At 33.0% G+C, this 15,015-nt stretch overlaps 2 protein-coding genes across 3 annotated transcripts; one reads left to right on the plus strand and one right to left on the minus strand.

The window, feature by feature from the left end:
* Positions 1-17: 17 nt before the first annotated feature.
* On the minus strand, positions 18-14,569 carry LOC143219075 (protein-lysine N-methyltransferase SMYD4-like). Its single transcript, XM_076444868.1, has 11 exons — positions 14,022-14,569; positions 13,694-13,925; positions 13,392-13,575; positions 13,002-13,320; positions 12,679-12,928; positions 12,271-12,608; positions 12,113-12,186; positions 11,916-12,028; positions 11,552-11,843; positions 10,711-10,873; positions 18-10,622 (listed from the first exon to the last, which is right to left on the minus strand). The coding sequence occupies exons 1-11, from the start codon at positions 14,141-14,143 to the stop codon at positions 10,484-10,486; spliced, it is 2,226 nt and encodes a 741-aa protein (XP_076300983.1). The 5' UTR covers positions 14,144-14,569; the 3' UTR covers positions 18-10,483.
* LOC143219072 (uncharacterized) lies at positions 1,123-11,844 on the plus strand. 2 transcript variants are annotated; one of them, XM_076444859.1, is made up of 16 exons: positions 1,123-1,358; positions 2,381-2,894; positions 3,187-3,808; positions 3,895-4,325; positions 4,402-4,603; positions 4,691-5,114; positions 5,212-5,586; positions 5,670-5,805; positions 5,886-6,376; positions 6,454-6,747; positions 6,826-6,888; positions 7,093-7,294; positions 7,379-7,758; positions 7,835-7,989; positions 8,821-8,950; positions 9,030-11,844. In XM_076444859.1, exons 2-16 carry the CDS (start codon positions 2,381-2,383, stop codon positions 9,087-9,089), a joined length of 4,479 nt encoding a protein of 1,492 aa, XP_076300974.1. In that variant the 5' UTR covers positions 1,123-1,358; the 3' UTR covers positions 9,090-11,844. The 2 variants fall into 2 exon arrangements, with proteins under 2 accessions (XP_076300974.1, XP_076300975.1); XM_076444860.1 differs by lacking the exon at positions 1,123-1,358 and adding an exon at positions 2,001-2,303.
* Positions 14,570-15,015: the final 446 nt, after the last annotated feature.

A 15,015-nucleotide genomic window follows, 5' to 3' on the forward strand; every position in this document is an offset into this window, starting at 1 on the left:
TACAGTATATTTGTAAATATGTATTTGTATATCCTACATAAATATTTAAAAATAAAATGTTCTTTACTTTCAGGAGGATAATGAAATAAGTCGGCAATATTATAGATTTATTTAATTAATTTCACGGTAAAAATGTACAGTTACATGTAATTTTGATAGGAGTATATTATTTATTATTACTTATACGGATATATCAGGATATATTAATAAATTCTCAATTTTGTAATGAACTGATGTAGGGACATAAATATTATTCAAGTTCCAATACAGACTAAGGTCGTATAGGAGTTGACCAATCACTGCTAATCTGTATTTATTTGTCATTTTTAGGATTATCCAGGATTATCTTAACCGTTTTTAAAAAGAAAGAGGTTATACAAGTCGATTAGTTTTCTAAAATAGATGGCGATTTTTCTATTATGATAATATTAATACCTTTTATTTAGTAAATGCGGTTATATATGCATTGTCGTTAAGTGAACTAGGCATTACACATATATATATATACCTGTATTATTAAATTCAAGCAATATCACACACACAAATAGCATATCTTTGCCTAAAAGTATCCTGAAAATTGTATTGTAATAAAATAAAAAACCGAAATGTAAGTAAACACTGGTAAACACACTCTGAATAATTTTTGATAAGTGCAACAATATTTTTTGCTCTGTCAAGGTTTTACAGTCTTTCCTGGATTATACTTTTTCTGCCTTTTTATGTTTGTTTAACTTTTATATTTATCTTATGTCTATAAAAGTACTGCCTGCTACTCTGGTACTGCACATCTTCTTTTATTTGATATTCGTAAGTGCCTCTCGTATAATAAAACATTTTAATTGTTGATATTTCTTTATCAATTTTTGATTTTGCCCGCGGAGAATGTTTCGTCCAATTGAAACGTTGTATCATTCTCGCTTTTCTTATTCGTTCTCTCAAAGTACATACTGATTGTCATTGGTTGAATTTAAAAAACGGAAACAACAAGAACGCGGCTGTAAGCTGTCGGATTGGGTCATTCCACACGCATTTTCGATTCTAGTCGAATGATTGGCTAAAGCCATGTCGTCGAAGCCTAACCATTGGGTGCGAGCGAGGACCCCCTTTGCCCCTGTGCCATTTCGTGGGACTTGTTGTGAGACACTGTGAGACACGCGGAGTACGCCGAAAAATTCAAAATATAATGCCAAGCCAACGAGCGCCAACGACTCACTACATTGACCGTTTGTTACGAATCGTAAACGAAATGGAGAAGAAGCTCGTTCGTTGCCTGTTCGTTTTGAATTAATTATTCAAGATTTGTGTGTCGAGTATAATTGTGTATAATTGAAGTGATAGTTATAAACATAGTGTCAAAGGTACGTGTGAAACAATGTAATATTTATATTTGTTTTCATCTTTACTTACGAGGGAACCTCGGTAACGGTTCCCCTTCCGATTTTGGAGGAACTTTGCACAAGTGTTCATTAGACCTATCTAAATAAAATCGTAAAAAAATGTTAAAAATGATATTTTCAATAAATTCTAACTTCAATCATTTTTTATATCATTTTTTTCAATTTGTATGCACTTACGTAGATAGAAGAACCGTTTCAGACAAAAGAGTTGATTTCTCGTTTAAAGTAAAAAACGGGCACGAACGAAATATGGAAAATTCTTCGATAGGTTTATTGAACGCTTATGCAATATTATAATATAATATATACAAATAATATAACATTTTTTATTAAGAAATTTTCAATTTAAGAAGTGAAGATACCTTGAAAATGGCAAAAAGTAATAGAACAGAATGGAAAATATGTTATTGAGTAAATCTCTATGAATAAATAACTGAATTTTAATTTACAAACGCGATGTTCCAACCCGATACATAAACATAGAATTTTTATTCGCATAAAAATTTGAAGAAAAACATCATTACAAAAGAATTATGGCTTTACCATGAAACTGAACTTTGATTATAGCATGACATAAAACAAAACCTTGGTATGTCCTTACAAAAAGAATTATTGCTCTTCAAGCAAACCGTGGTAGCATACATCTATCTATCTTTTTCCTTTTTGTGGTGACCCTGAAGATGTATATACAGTGGCCGAAATTTCTATAAAGTCATCTTCTTTTTCATAGATATCTGGTCTTGTGCCTTGTAGACACTAGAGGGACTGTATAAATGTTTACTATTTACGTTTGTTTTGATTATTTTCTGTGTGGTGTAGAACACAAGTCCAAAGTTTCTATAAGGTCACTTGGTGTTTCTCTGTATTCTGAGCAGAGAACTACGGAAATCTGCGAATATTCTAAAAGTATTAGTTTTAGAACTCACAGAAATCCCCTGTTTATATATATATCTGTCTTTCTAATATTTTCTTAATTATTATAGATGGATGATACATTGGAGTCTATTAGACCATCTTGTAATATAAACTCAGAAAGTGAGATGTCATATTTATTTGGAAGAGACCCTAGTATCTTGGCCTATGGACAAAGACCATGTATTGCGGAAGAAACGAAAAAGAATTTGATGTCTGTTTATGATACTGAAGAAAGCCACTATGTAGAAGAGAGTGGTTGTACAAATTCAGAGTCGCAGACTTTTCAGACTATTAAAGTTTATTTGCGAATGAAACCTTTCCCAAGAAAAGTGAAACTGACACAGGAGCAAGAGCAGGCATATCAAATTCAAAATTCGACTACACTGCTTACGAAACTACCTTCTCTGGATACTACTACTAGCTCCTTTAAAAGATCCACAAGTACTGGTATTGTACGGAGAAAATTTACATTTACTCATACATTCCGACCGGAGACGACCCAACTAGAACTATTTGAACAAGCTGTTAAACAGCAAATGATAGATTTTTTAGATGGTCAGAATTCAACTATTATGACATATGGTAAGGATATAAGATATTTTATAAATATTGTGTTTGTACTTAATGTAATGTTACTTATTACTACACAGCAGATCTTTATGTAAAATAAAAATTTTCTACCTGATTTACAACAAGCTAGGGTGAAATAGGAATCTTCTATCTTCTTTCATAATATATTTAATAGGTTGAAAATAATATAACAGTATTTTTAAATTCTTTTAATAATTTTACTGTTTCAAATTGCACCTACTCATTTTTGTCGTAAATGCATAAAATCTGCTGTCTACTTATTACTATAACTATTTTTTTATAGGTACAACTAATTCAGGGAAATCGTATACTCTGCAAGGTACTACTACGTCTCCTGGTATTATACCGAGATGTTTGGAATTTGTTTTCTCCAATATTAGCACAAAATCAAGCCCTTCTTACAAACCAATGCATCATTCTGATGTTGTTTGTTTGGGCCCTCTTGAACGTGCCCAGGAGTTGGAAATAAAAACAAAATTATTGACATTTGCTTCGATGGATAAACATCAATATATTAATGCTTATACAGAAATGCAAAAATTATTACAAGAGGAATCACCGATCAGACCTAGTCAATGTGTTGACGTACATTACTCAGTGTGGGTGTCTTTTGCAGAAATCTACAATGAAATTGTCTATGATCTCTTATCGAATGAGAATCAAAAGAAAAGAACTCCTCTTAAATTAGTCACTGATGCACAGGGGACAGTTTTTATCAAAGGTCTCAAGACCATTTGTGTAAATTCTGGTTCCGAAGCATACCAGATTTTAATGGCTGGACAATATAACTTAAAAGTAGCTGCAACAGCTTTGAATGCAAGAAGTTCCCGGTCACATTGCATATTTACTATCAAATTGTTGAAGTATTATATTGAGAATGATCCGAACACTGTTGAAGTCAGCACGTATGTAATAGTATTTCGTTTTTAATATAAAATATTATATTATAGTAAATATACGCCAAGACTAATTGTTCTTATAAAAATTACAGATTTTCTTTCTGCGATTTGGCTGGCTCAGAACGTTTGAAGAAAACATTAAACATTGGGGATAGATTAAAAGAAGCACAAAATATTAATACAAGCCTATTGGTATTAGGAAGATGCTTAAAAACGATTCATGATGGCCAATCATCTAAACAAAAAGTAGAACATGTAGGTCCATTTAGAGAATCAAAACTCACAAGGCTCTTCCAAAAAGCTCTTTCTGGTAAAGAGCATGTAGTTTTGATAGTGAATATTAATCCTTTACCGAATTTGTACATCGAAACACAGAATGTTTTAAATTTTGCTGCTATTGCAAAAAAAATTGTCCTTGAACAGAAACAAAAGGAGAATAAGAAAAAGTCGAGATTTTCAAAAATAGTTACTGAAAGTATAAAAACTGTAACTGATTGGGATGCTACAGAATTGGAAAGCGAAGGTATTGTATAATTCAACTTGTTTAAGTTATTTAGGTATATTTTTAAACTGATATATACTTTTATGTATCCTGACAGAGTGGCATAACACTGATGACAATCATGGTATGTCTGATTATATATACGCTGAAGATTATGACGAAATACTTTCAGAAAATAAAAGACTGAAAGATGAAATTAAATTGTTGAAAAGCACTGCCTTAAGTCGGGATCTAGAAATACGCGAAGAAATGGCAGATACTTATACGATTATGATGAAAGAGGCTGAAACTGAATGGAAGTATGTTAATAGTTCTAATTATTCTCTAATAACTCTCACTATTGTAATTATTATATTTTAAAATGTATGCCATTAATTATAATATAGGAATCATATACATGATGTGGAGGAACAACATGCAGACACTCTTCAATGGTCTGTGAAACAGATTGAAGATTTCTATAAACAAAAATTGCAGCAACTTAACTGTCATAAAAGAAAACGTTCATCTATTATGGATGACAACGCTGATGATAGAAAAGACGTTGATGAATTAGAGATTCAAAACTCACATTTAACATCGAAGCTTGTGCGGCTGAAAAGTAAAATGAAGGAACTCAATCAGTCCAATCAGGCTTTAATAGTTGAAAAAAATAAACTAACTTTCGAACTGGACTTAATAAGAAAGGATTCACACAATATGAAGGAATTATTGCATGCAGCTCAAGAAGATCTTTGCACTGATAAAGAAACAGCATGTTACGTAGAAGAATTACAATCTCAATTGTTTGCTAAACAAGAACAAGTGAAGGTGTGTTTAAAATTATCTATAATTATTCAATGTTATTTATGATGGTAGCATTCTATATGCATATTCTTTTCCTGTATTATAATGGTATTTTTTTCAGAAATTAAAAGTATTCTTAAACGAAGCTAAGGACGAATATATCTCTGTCACTACGAAGGAAAGGGAGACAGAGTATATTATTAAAGAGCAAGAAGAAGAGTTACTGGAAAATCAAGAGGCATTAGATGATTTGAAAACTGATCTTACAAATTTGAAGATTTGTTTAACGAAGAAAACTGAAGAAGTGGTCGTGCTGGAAGAAAAATTAGAAAATCAAAATAAGAAGTTGCTGGATTACGAGTGCAAAATGCAAGATACGCTGGAGCAAATAAAGAATTTAGAAAGTGATAAATTGGAACTTTTAGGTGAAGTACAAACACTGAAAAAATCTGCTTCAATTGAAAAGTCCATAGAAGACTTGGAATGTAAAAAGGAGGTATGCAAAATATATTTTAACTTAACACAACATACAAACAAGTTTACAAATTGTAACATACATTACTAATTCTTATGTAATAGGTTCTGGAACAATGTTATGAGTGCCCGAAAGATGACCTGTATCAAGAAATCACACCTAAAATAGAAATTTGTATCGATCACGAAGTGAAATCGTTAGATAAGTCAACTGAAATTGATAACGATCATTCAGCCATAGGTAGGTATAAGGTTGTGATTTACACTGTTTGGTTACAATGGTTACCATACAGTTAATTACTAATTGAATCGGAATTTTAGATTTTGATCCTGAAATGAAGGAAAAACTAATATCGATAGAAACCGAGAATTCAGCTCTGAAAGAGAAATTAACTCAAAGTACGACCAAGATAGAGAATTTGAAAGAAGAACTGGATTTAGCTAAAGTCAAATTAAAGGAAATATCTGATCAAATAAGCAATTTGCAAATTAATAGCGTGCAGACTAAAGCTGAAAGTGAGGGACTCGTTCTTCTGAGAATTGAAGCAGAAACGGCAGAAATAGGATGTCAAGTGAATGTTGAGTCTAAAGAAAAACAAACCTGGACTTCAGAGGAACCTGAACCAGAACAAACCAATGAAAATGAGCTTCACAGTAAGAGTAGTCAGACTATTGAAAGTACTACGAATGAAGAGAGTACTCAAACAAACTGTTATGGTGAATCTGTTGATCCTGCCCCTATTTTAAACGAATTAGCCAAAATAAGAATGAAATATGATGATATAAAAACACATAATAAGGAAAAATGTAAAGTATGTAGAATCGTAGTAACGTATACATGTAAATTTTTTAACACACACAGATTTCTAATAAAATCTTTACATTTAAGATATTGGACGATTTAAAGCAAGAAGCATTAATTTTGAGGGAAAAACTAGAAAATCTTACAGAAGAAAGTAATACAAATAAGATTCTTGTGGAAGAATATAAACAATCAATTGAATTGTTAAATAAGGAGCTTTCTCTGAGCACAGACGATAAAACGCATCTTCAAAAATTATTAAAAGATAGCGATGAGTCTAAGGCTGTATTAGATATACAGATTAAGGAGTACGAGCAACGTCTTCATAAATCTGAAACGGATCTTTTACATGCTAAGGATGACTATAATCAGTGTATGGAAGTATGTAGTTTTTCATAGTCTTAACACTATAAATTTGAATAGTCCTTAACGTCTGTAAAATTTATTTTATAATTACAGAAATTAAATACTTTGCAAGCCGAGTTTGATGAGCATGTCAAGGAAAGTGATATTAAGACAAAGGTATTTGGATAAAGTACTACACATAAAAAGCTTGTAGACATTTAATGTCAAAATTACGTGAAAAGTGATTACAATATTTTTGGAAACTATCTTATCACTTTTATAAGTTGTTTTTCATTTAATGTCAATGTTCTTCTCTATGGAATTTGAATTTTTTGTTTGTTTTTATCGCTAGCGTAATATAAATTTCTTGAAAATTTGCAGGAGAGTCTCGATACCGTAACGGAGCTGAAGCAACAAATTGAAGAGCTAAACAAAAATTTAGAAATGTGTCAAGACGAAAAAGAACATCTGCAAAAGTTGCTAGATGAAAACAATGATAAACTTTTAGAATTCGAGGATCGTTTGGAAAGCGCGAAGGATGTAGAACAGGAGAAAGATATTGAGATCAAGTCTCTACAACAAGGTCAGATATATATTTGTTGTTGACTAAATCATTGCAAATGTTATTTATGTAATAGAAAGAAATAAAACTTCGTCATGATTCTAGAAATGAAGTTCATGATTCAAAGAAACGATGCTGATGACAGAAGTGACAAGCTTATGGAGGCAGAGATGAAGAATACGATCAGAGAATTGACAGAGACAAAAGAGAAGCTTTCTCAAAAAGAAGAATATGTTGAAGACTTAGAAACACGCATTAAAACCTCCGAACAGAATGCCAAGATTATGGAGCTCCTTCAACAGAGTGCTCAAGAGAGACAGGCAGAAAATGAGAGGTTACGAAACAAGAATCAAGAACTGAAAAACAGTTTGATTGAGAAAGAGCGAGAAATGGAAGCATTTATGAAGAACAGAGATGAGATGGTTACAAAATATGAGACACTCGTAAAGAATCAACAAGAAGAATTGGAGAAAAAGAAACGAACGGTATTTACTTACAAAATTGTTTATTGAAGTCAATGGCTTATGAATACAATTCTATTTAATCATTCTTCTTTCTCAGGCAACAAGGCATCAATCCAAAGAGAAAGTCTACTGTGAAAATACGTCTGAAGAAGAAGCGATATCAAAAGAACGTAGAATAAGGCGTCCACCAAGAAAATATTCTCCTACACCAACTGATGTGTCAGTAATTGAGCTTACATCTTCAGAGACCAAGTAAGAACATAACCATTATACGGGTGTTCGACTACAGGTGGGAGAAAATTTAAGGGGTGGTTCTCCATGGTAATATAAGACGAAAATGAATAATAAAAAATTGCGATTTCGGCTTCGTTATTTAGTATTAACAATTAAACATCCGCCTAAAACGTGGATTTTGAAGAGTAGGTAGGATCAATGTTGTGCAACGATTAATTTGTTAAATATTTTCACCTCGCTGAGGCCCCAAACGAGAACCAAGATATGCATGCATCTGTCACTTGATACGTGACTGTCGCGCGCCTCTATGACATACGCAACGTACACTTCTGTTGGTCGCGTTGCCGCATTTTAGGCGGATTTTTAATTGTTAATAACTAAATAACGAAGCCAAAATTGCAATTTTTTATCCTTCATTTTCGTTTTATATTATCATTACACTGCGAATTTTTATGCAATTTTCAATTTTTGACTATGGTCAGTGGTCACATAAATGATTTTGATGCAATGATTATATGTATAGTCAAATTTTAAGAATGTGGTACCACATGAGATCGGTAATAGCATTATAGATCCAAAATAAATAAAACTCTTATTAAATTCTGTTGAATGTGGTACTCTAGCATTTTTTGATAACTTTTATAACCCATAAATGCATAAAGATCCACTCCTTAAATTTTCTCTCACCTGTAGTCGAATACATCATTAATACAAGATCACATAGGGCATTCAGGTCATTCGAACTGGATCCCTTTTTGTCAATATTTTCCAATAGTTTAATTTAATAATAATAATAACAGTTTTAATAAAACTAGATATATATTGAAGAACGTTATTACCTAATTTTAGACGAAGTGGTAAACGTGCTGTGTTGGCACCTCCTCCCTCGGAGACACGTTCAGAGAGAAGAAAGAACATCCGTAAAAAGAAATTATATGTGACAGAAGATGAATCTCTTCAAGACATTGAACCAATCGAGGTAATATGTTGTATAAATTTGTATGTATTATTGTAGTGGGCTTGATCAATGCATAAATTATTATTTTGAATGCTTCCAGATTCCAAGCACGCCGTCAGTATCGACGAGTACTCGCAGTTTAAGATCCAGACGAAGATGATCGACTGTAAATGAAACTGTTTTGTCCTCCTTATTACAGTATGCATTATCATAAGGAAGCCAAACAGTTTCATTAGTAATTGGCCACATGACAAGCGTAAGCTCTTTTCAAAGGAGGAGCGTCTACACAAAATCGTGGACCGTAAAAGCGAAAGCACTGATTGCCAAAATGTCGCAAGATATTCATACGAGTTGCTGAGGATCTTCCGGCCGTTATCCTACGGAGGGCAAAGTATCGTTAAGTTCATTACCATCCTTCACCAAACGATTTGTCATCACAACATTTAACGAGATGCCCGTACAGGATCAGCTAGATTAAGAATAAAGTATGAAAACAAATCATTATCAGACACGAATAATTGTGGCGTTTAAAAACAATGCGTTGTAAAGAAAAATGTGCCTTCTGTGATATTTTATTACACAAAACTTCGTACTTTATCTATATTATCTGTAATTTAAAGCATGTAACTAATTGTAAGATGAATATATGTACCAGTATATTTGTATCTTTTAATTATTGTCCATATTAAAATAGTGTATTTTTTAAGTGCCGTGTTACTCTTTCTGTTTATCGTAGTTTAGTATTTTTCAATCTAAGACTCTGCGTTGCAGTTCACCGGGCGACCAGCGACCAGAGAAGTGTAGGAGTAGGAAGTAGGAGCGTTAGGACCTAAATCTTTGGTTGTCAGGAAGAACGCCGCATGTCACATAATTTCACTTTCGAGAAGATTTGATCACTAATGCTTTGATATAGGACATCGGTTGCATTATTTTTTTCAGCCTTTCGAAGTTATTTTCATGACTTTTTTTCTGGTAACTACATAAATCCTATATTATAGAGTGACATGCGGCGTTTTTCCTTGAAACCACAGAAATATCACTGGTCATATTTTTAATCCTCTCTGCCCGAAGGTACGACAGCTACGAAAAGAATACTGAATCTGGGTTTAGATGCAAATCCTTGAGTACAATTTCTTAGTTCTAGAGTCTAGATCTTTCATAATGGAATGAAAACATCAAGTAAATATACATAGATGCAATAGTTGCACAGTAAAGTCGCGATCTAGTTCCCATCGCCTGTTCCGAGTAGGGACAGAGCATGCAATTTTTAATTCTTCGTAAATAAATTTTAAGAAAGTGGAATCAAATAGAATCTTATTTTTAGCGGCAATGGCCTTTGTAGACACATCATTCATAAAAACCGTACGAAATTCTATTGAATAATTTCAATATTTGAAATATTTTTTGAAAATTTTCAAATACCAGAAATTCATAAAGATTCGCAGTCTATTTATGACTGTGTCATAAGTGGAAGGGGTAGGCGAACTAGATCGCAACTTTACTGTACATATTTTCATAAAATGTACTGATTTATTTAACTCTTTGGCGATACAATCAAGGTGTACCATATTTTACATCAATATTATACCGCATATTTATTATATGTTTGTAGACATCGCTCCATGCTCCATAATTAAGTTCTGCCAACTCCTCTACTTTTGCAAAATATTCCCATGTTGTTGTCAATAGATCTCTATAATATGAAAATAAATAGTAAACATTTGCATATATCATTTCTCATAAATTTTAAACTTTTCACGCAGAAAACCTAACGAACTTACTTGTGCGAGCTTGTAGTAGTATCCGACATCTTTTGAAGATAGTCAATACATACAATTATGCGTGTATACAGCGCATCCATGAGCTTGGCACTGGAACGTCCAAATCTTTCAATATCTGCATCAATTGTACTTTTCCAGCATTCCTTAGCAACTGCCAATTCACCTGAAAAATAATCCAATTTATTTTATAATAAAGTTAATGAATATTTCATACAAATGCAGTAAAGTCGCGATTCTTGTCAAACAGCCTGTGTTCTACACGGACAACTATCGCATACCGACATTATTTCTTTATAACTGCGTCTACCGCGCTGAGAGTTCAAACGAAAGCCGAAGCGTATCGGCGTGAATCACTACTAATCGAATGTACAAAAACTTCTTTATTTTTCATTTTTTTTGTATGGGACTTTCACAAACTTATTTCTGGCACCGAAATTCTCAACACCGAAAACGATACAATTTCAACTGTATTTAGTGGTTTAATCGACGATGAAAGTTTGGGGCGCAAGGAAGGACAGCGAATGAACACGCGAGCCTTTGAACTATGCCAGCGGCGGCGACTGTCCGCGTCTCTTTCGTTCCCATACGCTGTCCTTCCTTGCGCCCGAAACTTTCATCGTCGAACTACTAAATACAGTTGAAATTATATCGTGTTTGGTTTTATTTTAATAAGAAAAATGCTAAAAATAAGTTGGTGAAAGTCCCATGAAACGATCAAAGAGATCAATCATCGCCATCCTGCGGCGTTGGCCGGCAGTGGAGTGGGTAGACACCTGACAACTATCGCGTACGCGGTCATTGACAAATATCGCGACTTTACTGTAATTGATTTATACAATACCCTTTGTCATATATAATTCTGATATAAGATTTAATGTAGAGACAATAAACTCATTATGTTTGTATAACGTTCTTCTCTGAATATTTAAAGATTTTTGTAATTTCTTAAGAGCTACGTCAACATTTTCTTGGACAATGTAACTTTTAGCTTCGTTAAAGAGCGTTTGAGCTTGTCTTATTTGATTTCGTTGAAAATCTTTAGGCTTGTCGAAGCAGTCTAAACAAAATAAAGAATTCTCGATGATGCACAGTGCACCATTACATTTCGAACAATTCATGGCAGTGAACCTTTTCTGCAATGATAAATGATTGTATAATTTAACTGTTAAATTATTTGAAAAAGAATGAACTGTTTGTATATTTACCAAGAAATATTTCAGATTCGGCTGAGTGCAAGGTTTACATTTACAGGTAAAACAGTACCGACTTGACAGTACTTTCTGTCTTTCTTCAGTGGATGCTTGCCTGTAATGAGGACCTATTGATAACAATACGAAGTAAGCGATATGAAACGTAAACACACATAAAGACATGTTTAACGCATAGAAAACTCTTACTGTACCGTAACAATTAGAAATTTCTTCATTCGCGGCAATATCCCTCGATGCTTTAACGATCTGATATTGATTCACGAAACTAAAATATAATAATAAAAATAATATATTATTAAGTAATTTAATTCACAAGTGTCCTAAAAGAAAAAAAAGAACAAACAATTACATGATAACTGTGTTGGAATCACAAGAATGATTCATCATACTTGCAGACGGGTAAATTCCTGTAGCCACAATGTTCTTTTTAATTTCTTGAACGATGGACAAATCATTTTTGCACAATTGCACACTGGTCTTAGAAATTGCTTGACCATTGGAAATAAGTTGTAGGATATATCGCAGAATTAAAGAGCTCACGTAAAGATGTTCGTTATCATTTGTTATAGCATGAAAGTTGGAATTAAAACTGTTATCAACAAACTTCTTTGCGAAATGATCGTTAAGGTCGTTTCTTTGGAAGAAATCAGTGTATTCCGATAAATACGAAGTAAGCATGACAGCTGCCTGTAAGAGATTTAATTGTATAAGTTATAGAAAAAATCTTGTTTCCACAATACTGTTGTGCTATACTTACAATACCGTACACTATCAACTCTTCTATGGGTACTTTATCGAAATTAGTTATCAAATTTTGTATTTCATTAAATTTGATTGTGTCCGTTGTTGTTGTACATGCTAGTAAAACTTTCAGTGCTAAATGTCCAATTCCAATTTCTTTCCATAGACCCATTTGATTTCCAGGGCATTCCCAACAATGGTACAAAGACCATGCTTCGTTCAAACAATTTATATTACAATAAAATGTGTTCAAGCACTTCGAGCATCTAAATCAACATAATCCATGATTTTTACAATAGTTTGATCAAGTGTGTTTGCTTTACTACATATATTACTTACGGTACAGGAATGTCTGTGTAAAAACAATTACAGTGTTGACAAATACGATCCACTACATCATCATTCACTAATACAGAGCTTACTGGTTTTTCTAAAAACAGGATTTCACTCTTTATTATGAACCTGTTTGCTATTACGTGCCTCCCCAGTTCTTCATTGAATTTTCTATCAATGCTCGACGATGCATTTGGAAAATTAGGATTCTCATCGAACATTAGTTTTTTAGACCTCAAGTCGTACAAATCGTCAACATTTTTCGACTCGTCTTGTGTGCACGATCCATTAAATGTTATTCCAGAAATTCGTTTTTCAATATCATCTGAAAGTTGATATATTAAAATGTAGATGTGTTAGATGTGTCATATCAATACTTATCAACACGCTGTATACCTTTCATAGAAGGTGCAATATAGTTGGGATCATCGATCGATCCACGCATTTCGGAAATCATTTTCTTTGCTGAATCTGGATTACCTAATTTCAAATAACATTGCACCATACGAAAATGTAATTTGTACTGTAATTCCTTAGGATAATTTAACTTAAATGCCAATTCAATATCTTTTATACAGTCCTTGTCGTTGTTAAGAGGTATGCGTCAAGTATGAAATACATTAATACAATGGAAAGCATTAAATACATATCTGTAGAATAAAATATGTATTTACCGCATATTTTACATGTTCACTTACATTGTACCTGTTTAAAAAATACAAAGAAGCAGATCTATTTGCAATAGCCACTGAACATTCAGGACTATGTTCTGGAGCATACATAGCACATTCTGTATAAGACTGTATACTCTCTGAATAGTTTTTGGCTTGAAATTGTTTATTTCCTGTGTTTTTCAACACTTGAGCTTTTGTTATAGACTTCGATTCTTTTGTATTGTGATATTGTTTCAACCATGTCGACGTGAGTTCCCTACAAGAAAAATTATTTAATATATTATATTTGTAATGCTGTAAGAATAAATCTGTAGATTATTTGTTTACGCAATAATATATACTGTTTTTATACCTTGTGTATCGATCATTCCATAAATGAGACATTAATTCATCTTCCCGCTTTATTTTATCTTTCAAAGCATGTAGTTTTGTTAATTTACTTGTGAGAATATCCAATATATCGTGCCACTTCATTTTATTATGTGCGCGCGAGCGACAGCGACAGCAGAAACTTTTTGTGACTTCGGCGCCGGCGCAGTGATGCGATGTGGACTGATGTGGTGCAAGATTTCTCGCTCATGCGCGGGCAAAACAGTAACGTATATATCTATATTAGGATGATGAGGTAGCAGAGCCCTGAGACAGTTATATTGACAGGAATGTACCGAAACAATCTGTCCCAGACAAGAAGACTCCAGGACGTGTCCTACGAGTTACAAAATATACAGAAATACACGTGTTATACATTCATTTTTCAGAGTCAAAACATACCAATTTTTTAAAATTCTACGGAGTGCTCAAGGTACCCTATTTTGTCGAGAATCTTACTTTACTGAGGCTGAAATCGCCGCGCATGCGCGAGAAATTTTGTACCACATCGCATCTGATCCAATCTGATCGCATTACTGCCACTTATAGCTATGAAGCGGCCGATACGATGATGTAGCAGAGCCCTGAGGCAGCTACAGTCAGCGGCGATAATAAGTGGACACGCATAACTTTTTAGAAATTGGTCCAAAGGACTTGAATTTTTTTAAGATGTTAGACCGGCTAGTTCGCTAGAGAATAAGTAAACTAAAATTTCTTACGATTGCAATTGGTAGGAATTATACAAAATTTTAAAATATGATGTTTTGCCAACTTTTTTATCTGGGCCTGTAATGATAATTTAAAAAATGCGTTTTATAGATTTCGGTAACTTATATGCATACCAATTTCAGATCACTTTAGTGAAAATAATTAATTAATTAATTAATAATTAACAGATCAATTTAGACCCTTCTCTTGCACACAAAGCCAAGGCCGAATATATATGTATACAAATACACTTGTGTCATTCATTCGTT

This window comes from Lasioglossum baleicum, unplaced genomic scaffold, assembly GCF_051020765.1.
Source record: "Lasioglossum baleicum unplaced genomic scaffold, iyLasBale1 scaffold0021, whole genome shotgun sequence".
Lineage (NCBI taxonomy): Eukaryota > Metazoa > Arthropoda > Insecta > Hymenoptera > Halictidae > Lasioglossum > Lasioglossum baleicum.

Bases quoted from the DNA above. Each gene is read 5' to 3' on its own strand.
- LOC143219072 (XM_076444859.1), top strand. From the start codon at position 2,381: ATGGATGATACATTGGAGTCTATTAGACCATCTTGTAATATAAACTCA. The intron at 6,889-7,092 runs GTATTTGGATAA...GAAAATTTGCAG, and splicing joins AAAGTGATATTAAGACAAAG to GAGAGTCTCGATACCGTAAC. The intron at 7,990-8,820 runs GTAAGAACATAA...ACCTAATTTTAG, and splicing joins CTTACATCTTCAGAGACCAA to ACGAAGTGGTAAACGTGCTG.
- LOC143219075 (XM_076444868.1), bottom strand. From the start codon at position 14,143: ATGAAGTGGCACGATATATTGGATATTCTCACAAGTAAATTAACAAAA. The intron at 12,609-12,678 runs GTAAGTATAGCA...AATCTCTTACAG, and splicing joins AGTTGATAGTGTACGGTATT to GCAGCTGTCATGCTTACTTC. The intron at 12,029-12,112 runs GTACAGTAAGAG...TGTTATCAATAG, and splicing joins AGAAATTTCTAATTGTTACG to GTCCTCATTACAGGCAAGCA.